This window comes from Rattus rattus, chromosome 9 (assembly GCF_011064425.1).
Source record: "Rattus rattus isolate New Zealand chromosome 9, Rrattus_CSIRO_v1, whole genome shotgun sequence".
NCBI classification, from domain to species: Eukaryota; Metazoa; Chordata; class Mammalia; order Rodentia; family Muridae; genus Rattus; species Rattus rattus.
In genome coordinates, this window is record NC_046162.1 from 1,890,599 (window position 1) to 1,910,832 (window position 20,234).

Here is a 20,234-nt window from a genome sequence, read left to right on the forward strand (position 1 = left end):
CATCTTTTACTCATGTTCCATCGCAGTGAGGCCCAGCCCTGTACGTGGTCCTGGCCCAGAGAGACCAAGATGCTGGCGCAGGGCTGGAAGCTGGAAGCCAGTCTAGCAAATGGGAGGTACCAGCAGCCTTTGCAGGTCCTGCCCAAGGGCATCTTAGCCTCAGGTCACCACGTACAATGACACCCCTTCATTCGTGGTCACTAATCACGTCCCACCCAGGGTCCCACCCCCTTGACACCAGGCATACCCCAGCAGACCGCGAACCTTTTGGGTCTCTCATTAAGACTGGTGCTCCGTGCTCTGAAACTGTCCTTCTCAGGGGTATCATCAAAGGACAGGAGGACATTGGAACGCAGACCCTGGAGTAGGAGCAGAGACACAAGCCGTGGCAGGGAGCATGGGAGACCCAATCTGCAGTTCTCTTCCCATGCCTACTTCAGGTTGAGCCCAATAAGCCAGCTCAGCACAGCCAGATCCTAATCGTCGGAGCCCCAAACGTTTTCCACTCCATCCATGGCCCTGTCCATTACCTATGTCCACTACACCCATGGCCCCTGGACAAACCTTAGTGATATAAGGGACAAAATCCTTCCGAAAGGGCAGTCGGCACCTAATGAACCACATGGCTATGACGTGATGGGCCAGACACACAATGTACTGGTTGAACCTAGTGGAAGAAGAGACAGAAGCTCGGGTCTCCCTCTTGGCATCAGGGGAAACCATCACGAGGCTCGAGAAACTCTTAAGCTTGGAGCCCGCTCTACTCCAAGAGGCTGGGACTGGGCCGTGGCTTTGGGGAACGCAGGGCAACAGACTTACTTGGAGGGGTTGGTGTAGGGCAAGGAGATGGCAAACACACTCGCATACTGCTCTGCGGCGAAGTTCCTGTAGAGGTGGGGCAGCCTGGCCAAAGCTGTGACACAAGGACAGCCATTAGAGGGGCCCAGGTCACAGCTGCAGACTGGCATCAGCACCCTGTGCTTCACTTCCAAAAGTTGGAGCAGCTACCCACATCCCAGGGGCAAGCGACCTGTGGTTCCTAACCAAACCTAGCCTATGGCCTGCGGCTGTATGATCCAGGAGCTGCAAACATTTTGAGACTCTTCACAGGGGAGTAAGTAAAACAAAGTTTACGTGGCCCACAGAGTATCGACTTTGCGCTCTGGCCATTCCCACCAAGTGCTGGCCCAGCTGTCTAGTATCTCAAGACCCAAGGGATACTGCTCCAGACACACAAGGCACAGGGCACAATGCCCTGAACTTCTGTAAGTTCTGACAAGGAAGGGACCAAGCAAGTAAAATTGGCAAAGTCTATGTGTTCTTAAGAGTAGAAAGAAGACTTAAAAAGAGCCAGTCTAAGCATGGGCAGAGGCAGAGGGTGGCAGGCAGGCTCATGAGCAGGAAGAAGAGGAATGGACTATTCTAGACCAGATACCAAAGGTGTCAGGAGAGGCAAGGCGCTGAGGCCACAGAGGTGCCAAGACCCACTCCCCAGGGAGGCTAAACTGTGTGCAGTCATGGGGGCTGCTCAGAAGTGCAGGCTTGCAAAGGTCTGCCCACAGACACACATCCAGGTTCTGTAAGCAGAGCCACGCATACTCACTAGACAGGAACTCCAGGAGGGGGATGGCCATGCTAGCTGTGGCAGAGATGTGTGTCAGCTTCACCACCAGGACAGGGAGCGCCTTGATGATGATGTCGGGCATCTCCACACTGCAGATGGCCAAGGCTACCACGCACTGGCTGGCACAGCGGTAGATAAGGCCTTGTTCTAGGCAGTAAACCATCTCACGCTAAGGGAGGCAAGATACAAGATACAGTGGTCTGCCTGCCATCAGCTGGCGAGGTCCCCTGACCCCTGCCCAGGAGGGTACTTTCCCAGGCCTTATTTCCTTCTTTTGCCTGCTTTAAGATGATTCTTGAAGGAGAGTGGGATCAAGTCATGGAAATGACCCTCACTGCCTAAGCGAGCCCAGCTTCACAGATGAAGCCTCACCCTACGGCCAATATGATGAAACTAGATGTCCTGGGCTCAGAACCCCATCACTCTGGGCCTTCCAAAGAACTGGCCCTCGGGGGAGGCACCAGCTGATGTAGCAAGTCCCTCCTGGGTAGTATCCTCTATGAAGACAACAGTAAAGTGACATTTCAGGGCATAGCCTGGGGCTCACTGCCCCAGAACATGTTTGCTTTCCTGAAGTCAACCTCAGAAACATCTGAGTCAGAGAGCCTTGTGAGCTGGCTTAGGAGGCACACTGCCAGCGGGGACTGTGGAGCCCCGCAGTGTGCAGTGGCATTCCGTTCAGGCTGGGCCTGTGCATGGAGCCACAGCATCAGTGCCCAACTGTGCTGCAGCCAGGAAGGAGCCTGGCCTCAGGGAGAGACAGGCCTGAGTGAGCTCCAGGCTCTCCTGGCTGCTCAGCAGGCTCCTGACCTCAGCAAAAGCTCCATTTGTCATGGAGACAGAATCTAGGGGACACAGGGAGGACGGCAGAGAACAGCATAGGACAGAAAGTGAGCACTGTGTGACGCTGATAAAGGAAGTGACAGTCAGGGGTCCTGACCAACCACCATACTTCTTAAAGCTGGTCTGGTCACCCGTCCCCAAACCTAACAGAAAAAGTTCAAGTAGTGCCTCTCAAAGGAGAGGTCCTGCTGAGGAGAGGACAGTGCACACAGCCAAAGGTCATTACCAGAGCCCAGAGCCTGCAGAGAACTGACTTCTGTAGAGCCTAGGTCTCAGTTGCCTGCACTCCCTCGCCGGCTGGCAGGCAGCGGCCCACAGCATGGAACAGAGCCAACTGACTTCACTCTCGCCCAGCAGCCAAGCAAGCCCATCCAGTGTCCCTTGGTCCCACTGTCCCTCTGACCCTCTCTCACCTGTCTGGTCTTATCCAAATAGTTGTGGTAAGATATTAATGCTGTCAGCACAGGGACCACAGCCAAGTGCAGGTCAGTTCTGGAGAAGCCTTCTGGGGTGCCTCGGAGCCGCTCGAGGGTCTTCGGGGCTGAAAGCTAACATATAAGACACAGCCCTGAGACGTCTGCTCCCCATGATTCCTCAGGAGGCCAGGGTGTGCTAGGGAAGCCCGGGAGCCTTCGGGGCAGAGGTCTTTGTGAGAGAACCCTCAACTTGTAACACTGTAGCAGAAATACTATACCACCATCACCCTGCTCTAGTCTAGTCTGGGGGATGATACTCAGTAACACTGTGGGGTCTGAAAGTGGCCCCCATAGACTCTTAGACAGTGGCACTACTGGAGGTGTGGCCTTGTTTGCATAGGTGGGGCCTTATCAGAGAAACTGTGTCACTGGGGGGTGAGTCCAGTGGCTCCCTTGTCTCTCCCTGCTGCCTGCAGATCCAGATGTGGAACTCTCAGCTACCTGTCCAGCACCCTGTCTGCCTGCGTGCCTCCCACCATGACAATAATGGACTAAACTCTGAACTGTAAGCCAGCCCCAAAGAAAGGCTTTCCTTTATAAGAGTTGCCATGGTTATTGTGTCTCTTCACAGCAATGGAGACCTAAGACAATGTCCTTGACTAGGGACCTCCAATGCTCCTATCTGGGATGGGACAGAATGGGGTCCCTAGGGCATTATGGCAGTATACCCTCTGGCCTCTGTTAGCCCCAGGAGCATGGTCTGGTGTCAAGGTTTATTCTGAAAGACACAGGATCCCAGCTAGATAGTGTAAGTGTCTGTGAGGAACATCCAATATGGAGGAGAAAGCCTACTGCAAAAGTCCACCATAAACCACAGAAGGGGAGCTGGCCCAGGGGCTGTGGGGCGTTACCATGGAGCAGAGGGCAGAAGACAGCTGGTCCACACTGCAGGGGGAGGTGAAAATGAGGACTTTGTAGCGCAGCGACTCAGGGAGTTTGCTGAGCACCAGCTTCAGCACCTTCCAGTCGGTCTCCTGGAAGGAAGGATTTGACGATGGAGGCGGGGCTCTCAGTAACAGAGGCTCCATCCAGAGCTGAAGCTGTGCGCTGCTACACGGCTACGAGGCTTGGATTGCTGCTCCTTTGCCACGAGGTATTTACGGAGCCTTGATCTGTCCCTCAATTACATTAGTAGACACTGCTCAAAGACAGCAATAGACGTTAACAGTACCTTTGACAGTGGTGGCCATCCAGAGGCCAGACTGAGGGGAGACCCAGCAGAGAGCCAATGCCTCCTCTGTTTTCTTAGAGCAATTTTCAACTTCCCCAGACTGACTCTGCCATCCCTCACTGCCCTGAGGGCCCAGTGACCGCCTGCCTTGGCACGGGGGTTCCCAACCCCTCAAACAACGTCTATACTAGCTAAGCTTCTACAACAATGGCACTGTGGCAGAAATGCTAAATCACGGCTGAGAGTGCAAGGGGGCACACGACAATCCATACGCCAAGATCTCCCTCCGACACAGAGCCAGTGTCAGCCAAAGGCCACAGCCACTGAGAAGACATGAGTCATGGCTCTGACTTCTGCCTGCTTATATCTCTGTCAGGGATGGTCCACTCCCAGAGCTAAGCCACAAGCAGTCCTGAAAACCATCAACCCTCTGTGACAGAAGGCCTAGAGACTTCTAGGAAATAGTCTGCCAGCCCCGGCATCTCCGGGGAAGGCCTCTGGGCCTTCCACTCCCTCCAGCGCCCTCCACTGTCTCACTGCCCTGGTCTCTTGCCTGGCATCTTTAGCACCTCCCATGGCACAAAACCATACTGCCCACTTCTAGGCTTTCCTGTCTCTGAACCGTCCCTATTTTGGGGGCCTGAATTCAGGTTTACCTGGTAGGTGCCCCTAAGACAGGAGTACCTGTGCCCTCCCCATGGGGTACATGCTGACTTAGGGCTACTGTTATCTGACTACATAGCTAAGTCCTGTGTAAAACTTCACTCATACAAGGGTAAAAAACTAGGTGTCAAGAATTTGATACATGTAGGGTAGGGACAGCTCAGCCCGCCCTAACAGAACCTAAGCGGAGCGGGCCCACCTCACCTGCTTCAAACACTGCAGCAGGACACGGAAGAGCAGGGAGTAGGGCAGGTGGCCGAGCCTCACAGCAGGGCCCATCGGCACAGGGCTGGGGGGCCCGGTTGGCGGTGAAAGGGGTCCGCTGGCTTTCTTCTCCGAGGCCCTGTCCAGTTCCCTGTGGAGGTAGATGCAACAAACAAGTGAGGCAGCCTAGAGGCCAATGTGCAAATTAAAATGGCTCCCTCCTGGCCCCAGCTCCCGCTGCCATCCCTCTGGACAGTTCCTTTCACAACAAACAACCCTGAGTGGGGCAGACACCACCCAGCTTCATCTATTGAACCGTCCACCCTGGAGCACGAGGGAGGCCCTGCCACACATACGCGCAGTCACAGAGGCAGTAGGGGCTGAATCGCACGACCCCATCCTTGTTGGGCAGGCCCAGTCGATGCAGCGAGTCAGCCCGCAGTAGCAGCAGGAAGTCAAAGGCCTGCCGGGGAGCAGAACAGCCAGTCAGGCCAGGCGCCTGGCTCCAGGGCAGGTGGAGAAATCCTAATCACTTAGTACCGTAAAGACCTCAACTTCTAAGCTGGCATCCTACACAGGAGGAGACTTTTCCCCAGTAGCTATCTGGTTCCCAGGTAGCAATACACAGCCACCAGCTCGAACAGCAAAATATTCTCAGAGCCCCATGGCTTCCCTACAGTGATCCTTAAAGGACAGGTTATCCACTGAGCCTGAGAGTTGTCAGGGCTTCCTTCTTAGTGACCTCTACTTGCAGAGGTATCAGGGTGACCAATGTCAGCCACTGTCCAGCCACACCCTCCCCTCTCCCTACTAGCTACATCCAAGGGAGCCCATGCTACAGGTTATTGGGAGACTCCTCAGGACCAGGAGCTCTGGAACTGTATGCCACGCCTAGAGGCCAATGTGCCCCTATCTTGGATAACAGTGTGACTTCAGAGTAATGAGCCACAGAGGGACAAGGAGTCTAAGCCAAGGAAAGGCAGAAGGTCCTTGGCAAACAGGCACAGCAGACGTGGAGGAGGAGCGTGTGCTGCACAGGACCCGTCCTAGACCACCCGCTGCCTCTCTAGGCTGCTGTACACCCATCAAGCACAGGGCAGCATGCTGGGCCTCAGAAGTGGTCACCCGCTGGGCGGGTGTCTCACCTGCAGCCGGATGCTGCTAGCAATGGGCAAGGAGTAGCCGTGCTTGTAATGGAGCTGGATGTGGTTAATGAGTGTCTCATATACTCGCGTGGCATGGCTGGCGGGCAAGGTATACAGCTTGGTCTGCAGAGAAAGAGTGCATCGATTCTATGACAGCAGCCAGGGAGATGGCACCTGACCAGGGAAGGGGAAACGGCATCACGTCGCCACAGACTATCCAGCAGCAGCGGCCATAGTTCCCTCTATACCCTTTAGTCAAGGAGCCGTCTCACTATATGGCCATCCTTCCAGCAGGGCATCAGGTAACACACCCAGCGAGCCTCTCTAGGCTGCTGTACACCCACCTACACGTGCCATAGAGGGGTTTGCTGTCCTCCAAGACTAAGGAGGTCAACAAAGACAGCCTGGTGGGTCCAATGCGCTGCATGATCCCCTCGAAGGGTGAATGGGAGCACCCCTCTCCTGGCCCCATTCCATCCCAACGAGGCTCCAGCCAGGAGAAATGACCCATGGTGTTAAGAGCTGTCATGGTCCTGAGCCTTGGAACCGAGCAGTGGGCATTGATAAACTCATTTCTACAGGTTTTGGTTGTTTCGTTTTGGGTTTTGGTTGTTTTGTTTTCTCTGTATTCTCTGGCCTTGAACTCAGGAAGATCTACCTGCCTCTTCCTCCAGAGTGCTGGGATTAAAGGTGTGCACCACCACCTCTCTACTAAAGACCGCTGACCTAACTAATCTCCCCAGTCTCAGGACCCACCACCCAAAGTCCTGCCCTGGATGATGTGAGGTGACGATTTTAACACAAACCACACCCATGACAGACAATTTGGGAAAGGACATATGGGGCCTCAGAAAGCTATAATGGCAGAGAATCTAACCCTTCTGTGGGGTTGAAGCAGGAAGAGCCATGCCACTTCCATTCTAAGGAAATGACCAGGTCACGACTGCCTCCAATGCGACACAGCTCAGCCTACAGTTAGACTTCTAAGGTAGGACAAGAAACACCCTAAGAAATTCCTCTCCCACTCTACCCAGCCCATGTGGCACATCGTAACCACTCCTTTCCAACAGAGCAGGGAGGCAAAGGGCTTTTTTTTTTTTTTTTTTTTTTTGGTTTTTTTTTTCGGGGCTGGGGACCGAACCCAGGGCCTTGCGCTTCCTAGGCAAGCGCCCTCCCACTGAGCTAAATCCCCAACCCCCGGCAAAGGGCTTTGAGCTCCTTTGGACGAAAGCTCAAGAAGATCCCAGAAACTACAGAGCTGTCCTTATGCCACTAACAATTTGAATACCAGCTGGGTATGGTGGCCGATGACCTTAACCTTGTAAGATAGAAGCTGTAGGATCTCCAGCCTGAACTGCAACAAGACCGTGTCTGAGGTACAAGACTATAATCCCAACACCGGGGGATGCAGAAGCTAGAAGATTTCTGTGAGTTGGAGGTAGCTTGGTCTACAAAGTGAGTTCTAGGACCTAGAGAGACATAGAGACCCTGTCACTCAAAAACAGCTGTAGAGTGGGCTTCGTAGCTAAAGGCATGGCTGCCAAGCCTACGACCTGAGTTTAATTCCTGGGATCCACAGAACGAAAGGAGAACATCAGCTTCCATAAGTTGTCTGTCCTTCAACACTCACATAAATGGCACATAAGGGCATGTGTGAACACACACATAAAATTTTTTTAAACTAAAAAGCCAAAACATTGTGTCAACACAGTGGCCCACACTAGTAATGCCAGGCCACAGTGAGACCCTATATCAACACATACAAAAGAAAAGAAAAGAAACATATCTGCATCTTGGGAGGTAGGCATCACAGTGTGTATCAAGTGGAGGAGGAAGATCATGAATTCAAAACCAGCCTTGGCAAAATAATGAGAGTTTCTTTCAACAAGGGGAATGACAAAACCCAGACGTAATCTGACTATGGAGAACTACATATACCCCAGTGGAGAAGCCAGAGCGCACATGAGGCTGGCGAGTATGGGAGATAGCGCAGCCTGAGAACGCAGCAGTCCAGCAAGCCAACTGTAGCACTGCAGACCTATAAAGCAGCACTTGGGAAACGGAAGCCAGAGCACCGAGAGTTCAGAGCCAGCCCGGCCTATGCAGGTCCTACCTTCAAAAAGGGGGCTGGACGTGGAATAGCAAAGGACTTCTTACATAAGTGTAAGGACCAGCACTGGATCCCCAGAGCCCACACACAGCAGGACGTGACAGCACCTAGTGACACCCCCATGGGGAGATTGGAGGCAGAGACAGGAGACTGACTCCCTGTAAGCTCCTAGGCCTGCTAGTCTGGAGTAATCAATGGTAAACAAGAGTTTCTCTCAGCTAGTGGACAATGAGGACTGACTAAGGTGTCTGTTTCCTAACTGCCAAGTGCACACTGTGGCAAGAGTGTGTCTATACACACACACACACACACACACACACACACACACACACACACACACGCATGGACACACACATGAACACACTTAAAAAAAACCTCACAAACTGTGACAGCTGCTCGGATGTTAAACACAGACCTAGCATATCACTCAGCAATTCCTCCTGGGTATATACACAGCAAAAGGAAAAGATACACAACACCACACGACACAGCAGAGGCACCAACAGACTACAGAATGTGGGCCACGCATGCAACAGAACGTTCTGAGAACCAGTGAAGCGCTGACACGTGCCCCAACATGGATGTTTGGTGAGAGCCAACCCCAACCACAGAGCCCACATGTGAGTCCGTGTATGTGGAACATCTACAACAAGATAACGTCTCCACAGAGGCTAACAGATCAGGAGCGCTGGGGCCGTGGTGAGGTAACGGAGCAGCGGTCAGCAGGTCCAGGCCAGCTGACTGGAACTGGACATGGTCATGCGGTCATTCAGCCCTATAATCCCAGCTCTCAGAGGCTGAGGGAGGAAGACTGCCTGAAGTTCAAGGCCAGCCTGGGCTCCACAGTGAGACCCTCTGTCAAGAGTGCAAAACAAAAACAACCAAGTAAATGGATGGATGGATGGGGGGACAGCTGCACAGCCTTGTGGACATACTGATAATCAATGAGCTATTTGCTGTCAGAGGGCACTGTGTGTTATGTAACATAATATCCCAATAAAGCTCTCCCAGAAGTAAGTAGTCACAGGGCAAGAGCAGCTTCTGCATGGAGCAGCTACAGGGACAAGTACAGGTGGCAGCAGAGGAGCTCTGGGCAGCACGGACTGGATAACCGTAGAGCAGAGAAGGCTCACCTGCTGTCGCAGGCCGCAGGCCTCTCACGCTTGCTCAGTTCACACTGCCACTCGGGGTTACCACTCAACCCCTGTAAACCTGTCAGAGCTGGGTTTTCCAGGAGATAGATCTCTTTAGAGAAGCTTCTAGCAAGACTGAACAAAAATTAGTCTTCTCACCCTCGCAGAGCACCCACCTGAAGGATGACCAGGAGCCCGAGGACTGCCGTCTTCACATCCTCCAGGGAGGCCGAGTACACAGCCAGATCCCTTTCCTCCAGCTCCAGGGGTGGAGAAAGGGAGCGAGCCATCACCTTCCAAGAGGCCAGCATGTAAGTTCCAGCTCAAGAACCTCGGGCAGTTCCCCGCAGATCTAACTGTCGGGAATACCTCCTCTTGTTCTTCTCAGGAGGAAAGACACGTTTTCATGCAAGTGACTGTTCACAAACTACATTTCAAAGTCGAAGGGACAAAGCGGCTACTCTGGGGGGATGTGGGCCACAGCCCTGCTCTGTGCTATCCTCCAGACGTCCAGCCCAGATCCCTGAGAGTGACAAGGTGCTGAGGCAGTGTACACTGGCCAGGCTCAACACGGCCTATTAAGACCACACATTTCTGCTAACTATGGAGACAGCCACCAACCACAGGGATGAAAATGGGACAAAACGGTCTATCCACAGGGCTTTGTCCATGCCAGCCCAGACCTCTAAATGGCTCTCACCTTTTCAATGATGTCCAACAGACTGTTGAAGTGGTGGGTGTGGCAGCCCTCTGCCAGGTCCACCAGCAGCTGGGTAGCCAGCTTTCGGACCTGATGGTCTTTATCCTCGGGGATGTGGGAGAGCTGTGAGATGACCACCGAGTTAATCAGCTCCTCCTGCATTAATCACAAGATGGGGAGGTAAGCTTCCAGGCCCACAGTGGGCAGCGGGCACACTTTAATGCCAGACCCAGACCCAAGGCAGCTACAGTGTCACACAAAACTGCAGAAAAGCTGGACAGTGAAGGACACTTCCTTTAGCCTTTGTGAGCCTGGGTTCCATGTCTAACACACACACAAACAAAGAACCCTCCTCAGTGGAGGGCCATGTATCAGTGTGAGTGTGAGTGTGAGTGTGAGTGTGTGTATGTGGGGCAAAGGGAAACCTGTCATCAAAGAAACTACTATAGCAAGGACATTGCAAGGAGCACTTTCACAGAACTGGCTAAAGGTAACAGGAAGAGAGCAGCTAAACGCCAACTCTGGTAAGAGAGAAGAGAGAATCTGTGCTCCCCTGAGGGAGGAGGGCGGTTGAAGCAGAGATGAGCAGAGTGGAGTACAGAGGGGCTGGGGTGGGGGGGAGAAGAAGTCAAGGAAGCTCCTGACAGCCATGCAAAAGGAGGAATATCTGTCTGAGGTGCAAAAAAGGCCACACAAAACGTCGACCACGAACAGTGCTCCTGAAAGCAAGGACAGCACAGGCTCACGGAAGCTAGGAGGCAAGGGGGGCTCAGCAAGAGCCCTGTTGGTGCCTAGGGCAGCCTGCGGCTGGTAACGGGGCTAGGGGAGGCTGGGCAGTAGAAAAGATTCCAGAAAACACCACCCACCGGACTGTGCCCAACAGGTGTGGGAGCCGAGTCCTTCCCCAGAACAACACACAGAGAAGACTTCTGAGGTCAAACCAGATTTTTCAGAAACTCCAGGGTTCTGAGTGGGACTCGGGTCAGAGCTCCACAAGGGTGAGGCACCTACCTTGCTTCTTGGCAGCTTTCAGGACCAATATAGGCCCAACCGGGACATGGCAAATAAAATAAACTCTTGAGTGCACAGGATTGTGGACAAAGCCAGCTGAAAGCACGCCATTAAGGGAAGCCAGTAGGACCCCAAGCAGACCTCAGCTCTGCTGGAGCATGAACAAGCCCAGAGGGGATAGAAACTAACTGGGGCCACCCCGTCCCCCGACCCCCCTCCCAGGCTTGAGACCTGAGTGCCCCCGCCCCGTGCACACCTCGTAGAACTGCCTGTTGATGAGGAGCACAAAGGATAGCACGTCCAGCACCTTGATGCGCACGGCACTGCGGCACTCGTTCCTGGGGAAGAAGCAGGCTCACTGCAGAGCCCTCAGTGCACGTGCTCTGGGCCCAGCAAGGTTGGCGGGGAGGCCGGCTCAACCTTGCACCACCCTCATGGGATCCACCCACAACCAGACTGAGCCATCTTTCCGAACCACCGTGTGGGCCAGCGGACATGTCGTACAGGAGGGCCAACCTTCCCACTCATTAAGAGCTGTGATTTTGAAGGATCAGAAAGGAAAGCCTGAACTTCCTGAGGTCATAAACAGACCCCTGAAAGGACAAAGGGACCGCAGAGGCTCCGCTACCTGAAGAACCTCTCCATCAACAACTGCAGGTTCTGGATCCAGCCATCCTTGGCTGGGTGGATAGACTGGGCTCTGTAGGTTATCAGGTTTAAGAGAGAGGATTCCTGTCAAAGGAAAACATTCTAAGGTCAGTGACTTCCCGTCTGCAGGTGCTGCTAACCTGCTACTAGGCTGCTGAGCCAGAACCCAGTTTGCTCAGAGATTAGCTACCTCACAGTCCCGTGGGAAATTAGCAAGAACAAATGTCTCCTAGAAGTGAGACACTCATGTCAAGACCATGCAATAAGTCTGGCAGTGAAGACAGTAATCTGGCAAAATGACTGCTGCCCCCTGGAGAGCTGATCTCTGCAGAACCGGCCCAGAACCTTCCTCCACACAGGTGGGAGGAAACGGATGGTTAGGCTAGCACAAAGCTCTTTAATGAACCCACAGGAGCCTGCTAACTGATGCCTACCAGCAGGAGCCCAGATCTAGGAACACAGGAGCCTGCCCATCTTTTACTTGAGAATCAGAAACCATGGCTCCATGGGAACCATTCCCCACAGCTCCGCCAAGATAGGCTCCTTACAGGCCTCTGGTCTGCATAGCTCTCCACCAGTTCATAGTATCTTTCTTGCGATCCGTGGAACTCATTCTGGTCACACAGCTCCTCCACAGTGGTCAGCAGGTCATGGACAATGGTCCTGAGTTCCGGGCTGTCCAGGTTCTGCAGTACCAAGAGGTAAACTAATCTCCTTTACCCTCTCAACACAGCTTGAGAGGAGCAACTTACAAACATACCACCTAGCACACACCCACACCCTCCCACATGCGCGCACACACGCACACACACCACCCCATATACACATTACACACACACTCCCCCCCCCCACGCCGCCCCCATATGCTCTGAGTAGGCCGCTGACAGAGATGTGGAGCCACTGTTATAACCCATTTCCTCCTACAGGGATAAAGGCTGACTAAACAGGAGGTGAGAATACCACAGCTTCAAACCCTTGCATGCTTCTCCCAGGTCGCGGTCTTTCCTTCCACTGGCCTGCCCCCTTTTCATCTCCTGCCCTGGGCTGAGCTAAGCCAGACGTCGACCTCACCTCACAGGGCTCTGCAGTCGTGAGAACCTGTGGCCCCAGTGTCCTCTCTAGCACTGTGTCACTTACGCTGGTCTCCAAACTCACAGAGGGCAGTGTAGATGCTCTGTAAACTGCCTTTGGGGCCCACTGAAGCCATGAAGGTGACCTGCCCTGTCACTTGCTCTGCCTTGGACAACTAGCTCAGCCCTTGCTCACCCATTGAATATTCCTAGAGCCAAAATAATGGAGTACACTTGGAAAAACAAAATCTGTCCTTCGATGGAAGACAAATGGACACCACCAAGAAGCACCAGAAAACTTCCATGTCAAATCTTCAGACCCCAAGAAAGGGCCCAGATGCACAGAACACATGCACACTTCCCGTCTGGGACAATCTCAGTCCTTTCTGACTTACCTGGAGTTGCTGGAGCAACCGTTCAATAATGTCCAGCAGAATGTCCCATGTCACAGCCTGGAGCTCCTTCCTGTACTTCTTGATGAGTCTTGTTATGGACAGAACAATCTCATATGACACCACCTCATTGGGACAGGTCATGGCCTGAAACAGGGCCACGGAGCAGAGAGGACCATCTGTGCTTTGCTCTCACAGAAGAGGAGAGCATCCTGCATCCTGCCCTGTCTCAGAGGGGGCGTAAAACGCATGGATGGGTAGCACTCAGCACACAGGCCCATAAAGCATGTGTGGAACTCGGGTATCTGTTACACAAGGCTCATGGCCCCCGCCTCCAAGAGACCTGACTGAGGAGTCAGAAACTCCAAATTCCAGACCAAAAGTACTGTCTCAGCACAAACTGACCAGTGCGGAGTTATGGGGTAAGCAATGCAATGTGTGAAGACCACACCTTGCACAGGACCACAGGACCCCTACGGCCAGACAGAAGGCACTTAGTCTGAGCAGCTCTGATGCAAAATGAGCTTCCCAGGGAGTCATGAGAACTGAGTAAAAGTGCACACAGGAGTTCTCTGGACACCACAGGGTACCACAGAACAAAGCCATGCTGTAGACATCATCCAGAGAGATGGAAAAATCACTACTTGACAGCACTGAGAGGAGGAACGCTATCCCAGGGGCAGTGCTGAGTACTGGTGGGCAGGAGACGGAGTTCGTATGATAAACATTTTTTGGGAATAAAGCTTTTTATAGCCCTAACTCATCCGTAGTTAGAAAGCAAGCAACTGGAAATAGCCCCAGCCAGACACGTGAGCAGACCTGACGTATGCTCCCCCACTTTTTCCAGTCCACTGTGGTAGAGGAAGCCCCTTACCCCATAAAAAGACGGCAGCACAGATGTGGGGGAATTCTTGAGCGAATAGAGTCGGTGAGCTCCCCACAGCGCCATCCCTACAAAGAACACGGCTCCCCTCAACAAGGGGGCGTCTTCCATGTAGGATCTGAAAATGTTCCCCAGAAAGACAGATATTAGCAGAGTCCCAGCTCAGAGTGTGACCCAAGGTAGAGCTGGGCTCTGGCAGTGTCCCCAGGAGACAACCTGCACTTATGGTGTACAAGTGTGGTTGGGGAAATGGGCAGGGAACGAAGGGGCCAGAGGCAACTGTGATCCCTTCACAACTTGCTCAGCTAGTCGCTGCCGATCACGTTAGACACAGAACTCTGTGAGTGAGTGACAAGACCACGGGTCACGTGGTGCTAACAGCCGGTGGAAGTCAGAGACTCAAGAATCTCACACGTCAAAGGCTGCACCTGAAACCACAGCTGAGAAGCCATGAACACAGGGAGAAGGACCTGGGAAGCCAGGCAGCTAACCACATAGCGGGTCCTCACAGAACATCCAGGATGCAGCAAAAGTGAGGGCATCTTACCAGGGGTAACGGGAATACGGGAAAACCCTTGGCAGAAGGGAGAATGCCAAGGACAAGGCAAGAGGTTCATGGGACTAAGATAGGCTTAAGACTTCTACTGGGCCTGTTTACACTGAGACCACTATGATCTCAAAGCTGACATGGTCGGTCAAACCTGTGTAGAGAAACTTCATCTAGCAGCTATACAACAGTATACGTCAGCAGGCAATGACTGGAGGTCAGGGAGAAGCAAAACGGGGAACTCTGATGTGGGTGTGTACTCGACAGTGGGCAAACCTGAGCTACCCCTTGAGATAAAAGCATCAGTACTTGTAATGGCTTGGCTCCAGGGATGAAGGTGAGGACATCAGGCTTGTGCCCTAAGTCCAGGCTATAGCAGAATAGAAAAGTCCACACTGTGGCCATCAGGCTTAGGATGGAAGGGGAGTCTAAATGTGAACATCCTGATTGGACCTAGAAGCAGATTGGAGGTCCTATCCAAATGGAAAAAAGCTACCCAAAAAGAAAAAGAAAACCCCAACTTCATCAACACCAGCCAAGTGTCTAAAGCCTCCTTCTGACCCCAGCTACCCACCCCCACCAGGTAATGTACACACTCACCTGTTCTCCATGATACGGCACATGTTGTAAATGGCACTGTGGCCTAGATGGGTACCTAGAAGGTTTCGCATCAGCTGAAAAACAAAACATAAACACACACACACACACACACACACACACACACACACAAAGATTAGGTGATATAAATCCCCAGGTTCAAGGGGGAGCCCCAGCCTGAGCCTGCCATGGACACTCTTCTGCAATCCCATCTTGATTTCAAGCTCACTGAATCCTTCCTACAAATGCAAAAGGCTACAGAGCCCTGTGGCAGTTTGAAAATGCTTGGCTCAGGGGAAGTGGCACGAGTAGGAAGTGTGGCCTTTATTGGAGGAGGTGTAGCCTTGTTAAAGGAAGTGTGTAGGGGTTGGGGATTTAGCTCAGTTGTGGAGCGCTTGCTCAGAAGGGGCAAGGCCCCGGGTTTGGTCCCCAGCCCCAAAAAAAAAAACCAAAAAAAAAAAAAAAAAAAAAAAAAAAAGGGAAGTGTGTAACTGTGAAGTGGGCTTTGAGACCCTCCTTCTGGCTGCCCATGAGACAGTTTATCCTGGCTGCAGTCAGATCATGATGTAGAACTCTTGGCTTCTTCTCCAGCACAGTATCTGCCTGGACACTGCGATCTTCCTGCCTTGATGATAACAGACTCAATCACTGAACCTGTAAGCCAGCCCCAATCAAATGTCCCTTAGAGGGCTGGAGAGATGGCTCAGTGGTTAAGAGCACTGGCTGCTCTTCCAGAGGTCCCAAGTTCAATTCCCACAACCACATGGTGGCTCGCAACCATCTGTAATGGGATCTGATGCCCTCCTCTGGTGTCTGAAGATGGCTACAGTATGCTCATATATAATAAATAAAATGTTTATTAAAAACATTTTTTTAAAAAAAAGTTCCTTATAAGAATTGCCTTGGTCATGCTGTCTCTTCTCAACAATGGAGACCCTCAAAACACCTCCCAAACCTGGGCCTCAACTCAACCAACTGGGAAATGGCCACCAAGATGCCCTCAATGTTTCACCGTCTGGTGATCCCAAAAATCTAGCAGCATCCACTGAAGACAGGTGCCTACAGCAGAGCTTGTCCTGGGGAAAGAGCTCTCAGAAACAGCCTGGGCGACACCTACCTTCCAGCACGGCTCACACAGCTCCTTGACATTGACGGTGCGGCACAGGGTGATAATAAACAGAGGCAGGCTCTCAGCAGGCAGGCAGTTGTAGCAGACCACAGCATCCAGCACTTGCAAGGACACCTGCAGGAGGGGTGGAGCATCGTGCTGGTGCCCAACTCTTACCCTCCTCTACCAGCTAAGCAGCCGGTGTCGGAACCACACTGAGGTAAGCAAGAGTGAGTGTGCACTTGGGAGGGGCTGTGAGCTGCTCTCAGTCATCGTAAGCTCGACTTCCCATCCTCGGCTATCACAGCACTACACAGACCACCCAGCTGTCCTGACGGAGCACACGCCCACAGCTCAGAGAGGCTGAACAGCTTCCAGAAGCCACACAGCCAGAGAATGGCAATCGGGCTTGACCTCGTGCCCCAGTCTTCCACAAATAAAACTGGGAGTTACTAACCTCGATGTCCACAGAGGACACTGTCCGGATACATAACAGACAAATCATGCTAGAGGAAGAAGAACACTGAAGTCAGACTCTGAGACTACGTTTTATTTCCTGTCTAATGTATGTTATCAGTTATTTGAATGGCCATCCATAGTGGATCCGTGCTGTGCCAACCACATGCCCAGGGTGGAGTGCATGATGTAAATAAAACAAAGCCTCTGCTTTCATTCATATCTCAAGATGGTTTTAAACAAACAAACAACAGGGCTGGAGAGATGGCTCAGTGGTTAAGAGCACAGTCTGCTCTTCTAGGAGACCCAGGTTCAATTCCCAGTACCCAGATAGTGGTTCTCAACCATCTTAACTTCAGGACCAGGGTATCTGGTGTCTTCCGGCCTCTGCAGGCAGTACATACACATGGTGCATAGTCATATATGCAAGAAAAATGCCCACATACGTGAATAAATTAATTAAAATAAAATTTTAAAATGATGACAAAAGGGGGCTGGGCACAGTGGCGCACACCTTTAATCCCAGCCCTCAGGAGACAGAGGCAGGGGGATCTGTCTGAGTTGGAGGGCAGCCTGGTCTACATAGTGAGTTCCAGGCTAGCCAGAACTATAGAGTAAGACTCTGTCTAAAAACCACAAAATAAAAATCATACCAAAAAAGGGCAAAAAGGGCGCTAGCGAGGTGCTCGGTGGGTAACATGCTGACTGCATAAACCCACAAACATGAGTTTTATCCTCAGAACACATATAAAGATGGAAGGAGAAAACAGAAAGCTGTCCCCTGATCTCCACACATGTGCCACGGCACACATGAAAAAAGAATAAAGAGTAAAATGCAAAAATAAAATAAATAAAATATGTGCTTAGGGCAACTGGTGGTGGCACACACTTCTAATCCCAGCATTGGAGAGGTAGAGGCAGGCAGATCTCCGAGAGTTCAGGGCCAGCCTGACCTACAGAGTGAATTTCAGGATAGCCAGAGCCACAAAGAAAAAACCTGTTTCGGAAAAAAAAAAAAAAAGTGCGTATGTCCACTGCCAATCTCGTTCATCTGGTAGCTTCTCTGATGCTACTCACCCTGAAGAGCTAAGCTTAAGACCAAGACAGTGGAACTGTCACCCGAGTGACAGTAGAGATCTTTCCTTCCACTGAGGCTGGGGGTGGAATCCAGGGTCTCTTACAAGGCAGCACCAGCTCTACCACTGAGCTGCACCTCAGCCCTGAATTAAATTCTTACTTACTGAACCATTGGCGCAATGTATTCGTCAAGGTAGCAGCTGTTGAACTTGACCAGGTTCACGAGTACCAGAAGGAATTCTGAGGACAAGCCAACATCCATCCACTGCAGGACAAACTCTGCTGTAGGAGAAAAGCTGAGGCTGTACTCCAGGAGGATCGGCCTGCATCCGATCACTGCAACAACCTGGACCCAAGGAGGCTCAGAGGAGGCTGAGCAAACCCTGCATAGACACCTGCTCTGCCTGGGTCTGGGAGCTGAGCTAATAAAAGCAGCATGCGTTCCATTCAAGGCTTGACTCCGGGCTGGAGAGACGGCTCAGTGGTTAAGAGCGCTGACTGCTCTTCCAGAGGTCCTGAGTTCAAATCCCAGCAACCACATGGTGGCTCACAACCATCTGTAATGGGATCAGATGCCCTCTTCTGGTGTGTCTGAAGAGAATGACAGTGTACTTGTTTAAATAAAATAAATCTTAAAAAAAAAAAAAAAAAAGGCTTTTTTTTTTTTAAAACAGGGAACATAGACGTTGCTCAGGAAGCAGGTTCTTAGGAGATCCCCAACCCCATAAGAATCTCTGGAAGACACAGGCAAAGCGGCAACCCATCTTTCCTTTCTTTTCACACCAAAGGAAAGGAAGTCTAAACCTCTTACTGTCACATGACAGGAGGCAGGCAGAAACTGGGGTGGGATGTCATGTCACACTGATGACACAGGTCTGTTGATGACAGAGAAGAAGACGGGACCCAGGCATGCAGGTTCAGCACCCTCTCCAAAGTCAAAAGCACCCCCCATTTCAAAGGCACCTTCTGGGCCCTGTGAGCCCAGGTTTGCAGTGAATCCCATTGAGGGCACAGAGAAGTTCCCAGGGCAAATGGCAATGTGGCCCTGTGCTCCCTGCAGGCTACCTCATGAACTGCAGTACCCGTCCAGGTTCAAGGGGGCCTTTCTCATCTCAGGGTTCTGATTCCCAAGGCCGGAGACACCTCGTACTCTGTGTGACACCTACCCAGTTCTTCTTCCAAGTAGGTAATATGCCTTCCATTGTCTGTGAGGGCCTTAAAAACCTCTAGCCTTTCATGGAGGTCTTCGTTGGAGGGATAGTCCTTGATCACTTTGAAGAAGAGGGCTCGGAGAACCCCCAAACGATCACCCTAAAGACAAAGACAACAGAGCCCCTCCAGCACTTCCCATGTAGCTGTCAAAAAGCCCAGGAGAGCATCAGGGCCCAAGACTCCGACTATGCCTTCTTCTTCTAGCACCTTATGAAAGGCGGGTCGGTGAGATCACGGGATTCTGACAGGGGCCAGAGGCACCGGCCAGTAGCCGAGTGTCATGTGTACACCACCAAATGCATCAAGCTCTGGGCATGTGTGACAGTAAAGCTCTGGCCCTACTCAAGAGTCACGCTAGGCTCATGTGTCCTCATATCGTGAGGACAAAGGTCGAGCCCCAGAAGGGGAGCCATGGCCCCTAGGAGAGACACCCCAGCCTGAGTGCAGACATGAGTAAGGGAAAACCTCCTCAAGAGGCTAGACTGTCAAAGAAGAGGGTGGCCTAGAGGAGGAGACCCTTCCAGCAAGTGACCGGAGAAGGACCATGGGGGCAAAAGGGCCAGCTGAGGCCTAAATGGCTAGAGAATGATAGGGAGTGGCCGCAACTGGAGAACTGGTCAGTAACAGCAAACTAACAACTGTCATACTCTCATATCCAGAGCCACCCCCAGAAGCCACAGCTGTCACTCTCTACTCCCACATAATGGAGGCTCAGGAGCTACAGCGACCGGCCAAGATCCCCAGACACGTGACACCAGGATGTCCTCATACTCAGTCAGGCCCCAGAGCCTGTTAACTGCTGGACCCTGCCCCGGCAGAGCAGCAAAGACAGGAGCTGAAACAACGGTGATGGTCGGCCTCCATCCCACACAGCCCCTTACCTGTCCCTGCACGATGGCCTTCAACAAGGCCAGGACTGCATGTCGGGCCTCCGGTGGCCGCTCTGGCTGTAGCAAGTCTGAGACAGCCTTCCAAAGTGCCTCCACTGCATGCTGCCACAACGAAAAGGGGACACTGAGAAGGGCGTGGTCCCTCAAAGGACAACACAAAGCACAGCATAGGGTCTTCTAACTTAAAACCAGCTCCATGAGAGACTTTCGCCAGCACATCTGACACCCAGCCAAGTCTGTTTAATGGGCCCCAGATCAGACTGGGGGAAAGGAG

The 20,234-nt window shown here is 52.3% G+C and overlaps 1 protein-coding gene across 1 annotated transcript in view; it reads right to left on the reverse strand.

Annotated features, from left to right (window-relative positions):
• Tsc2 (TSC complex subunit 2) overlaps positions 1-20,234 on the reverse strand; it is a 34,369-nt gene that overhangs the window by 10,838 nt on the left and 3,297 nt on the right. The window contains exons 4-25 of the mRNA XM_032912646.1: positions 19,952-20,062; positions 19,025-19,169; positions 18,023-18,140; positions 16,783-16,831; positions 16,335-16,460; positions 15,221-15,294; positions 14,065-14,191; positions 13,194-13,337; positions 12,277-12,414; positions 11,709-11,812; positions 11,337-11,418; positions 10,070-10,225; positions 9,546-9,662; positions 6,127-6,249; positions 5,338-5,444; positions 4,982-5,132; positions 3,795-3,917; positions 2,881-3,015; positions 1,604-1,793; positions 820-913; positions 565-667; positions 265-359 (exon numbers count right to left, since the gene is read on the reverse strand). Of these exons, the coding sequence (XP_032768537.1) occupies positions 265-359; positions 565-667; positions 820-913; positions 1,604-1,793; positions 2,881-3,015; positions 3,795-3,917; positions 4,982-5,132; positions 5,338-5,444; positions 6,127-6,249; positions 9,546-9,662; positions 10,070-10,225; positions 11,337-11,418; positions 11,709-11,812; positions 12,277-12,414; positions 13,194-13,337; positions 14,065-14,191; positions 15,221-15,294; positions 16,335-16,460; positions 16,783-16,831; positions 18,023-18,140; positions 19,025-19,169; positions 19,952-20,062 (2,612 nt within the window). The remainder of the gene's footprint in view (positions 1-264; positions 360-564; positions 668-819; positions 914-1,603; positions 1,794-2,880; positions 3,016-3,794; positions 3,918-4,981; positions 5,133-5,337; positions 5,445-6,126; positions 6,250-9,545; positions 9,663-10,069; positions 10,226-11,336; positions 11,419-11,708; positions 11,813-12,276; positions 12,415-13,193; positions 13,338-14,064; positions 14,192-15,220; positions 15,295-16,334; positions 16,461-16,782; positions 16,832-18,022; positions 18,141-19,024; positions 19,170-19,951; positions 20,063-20,234) is intronic.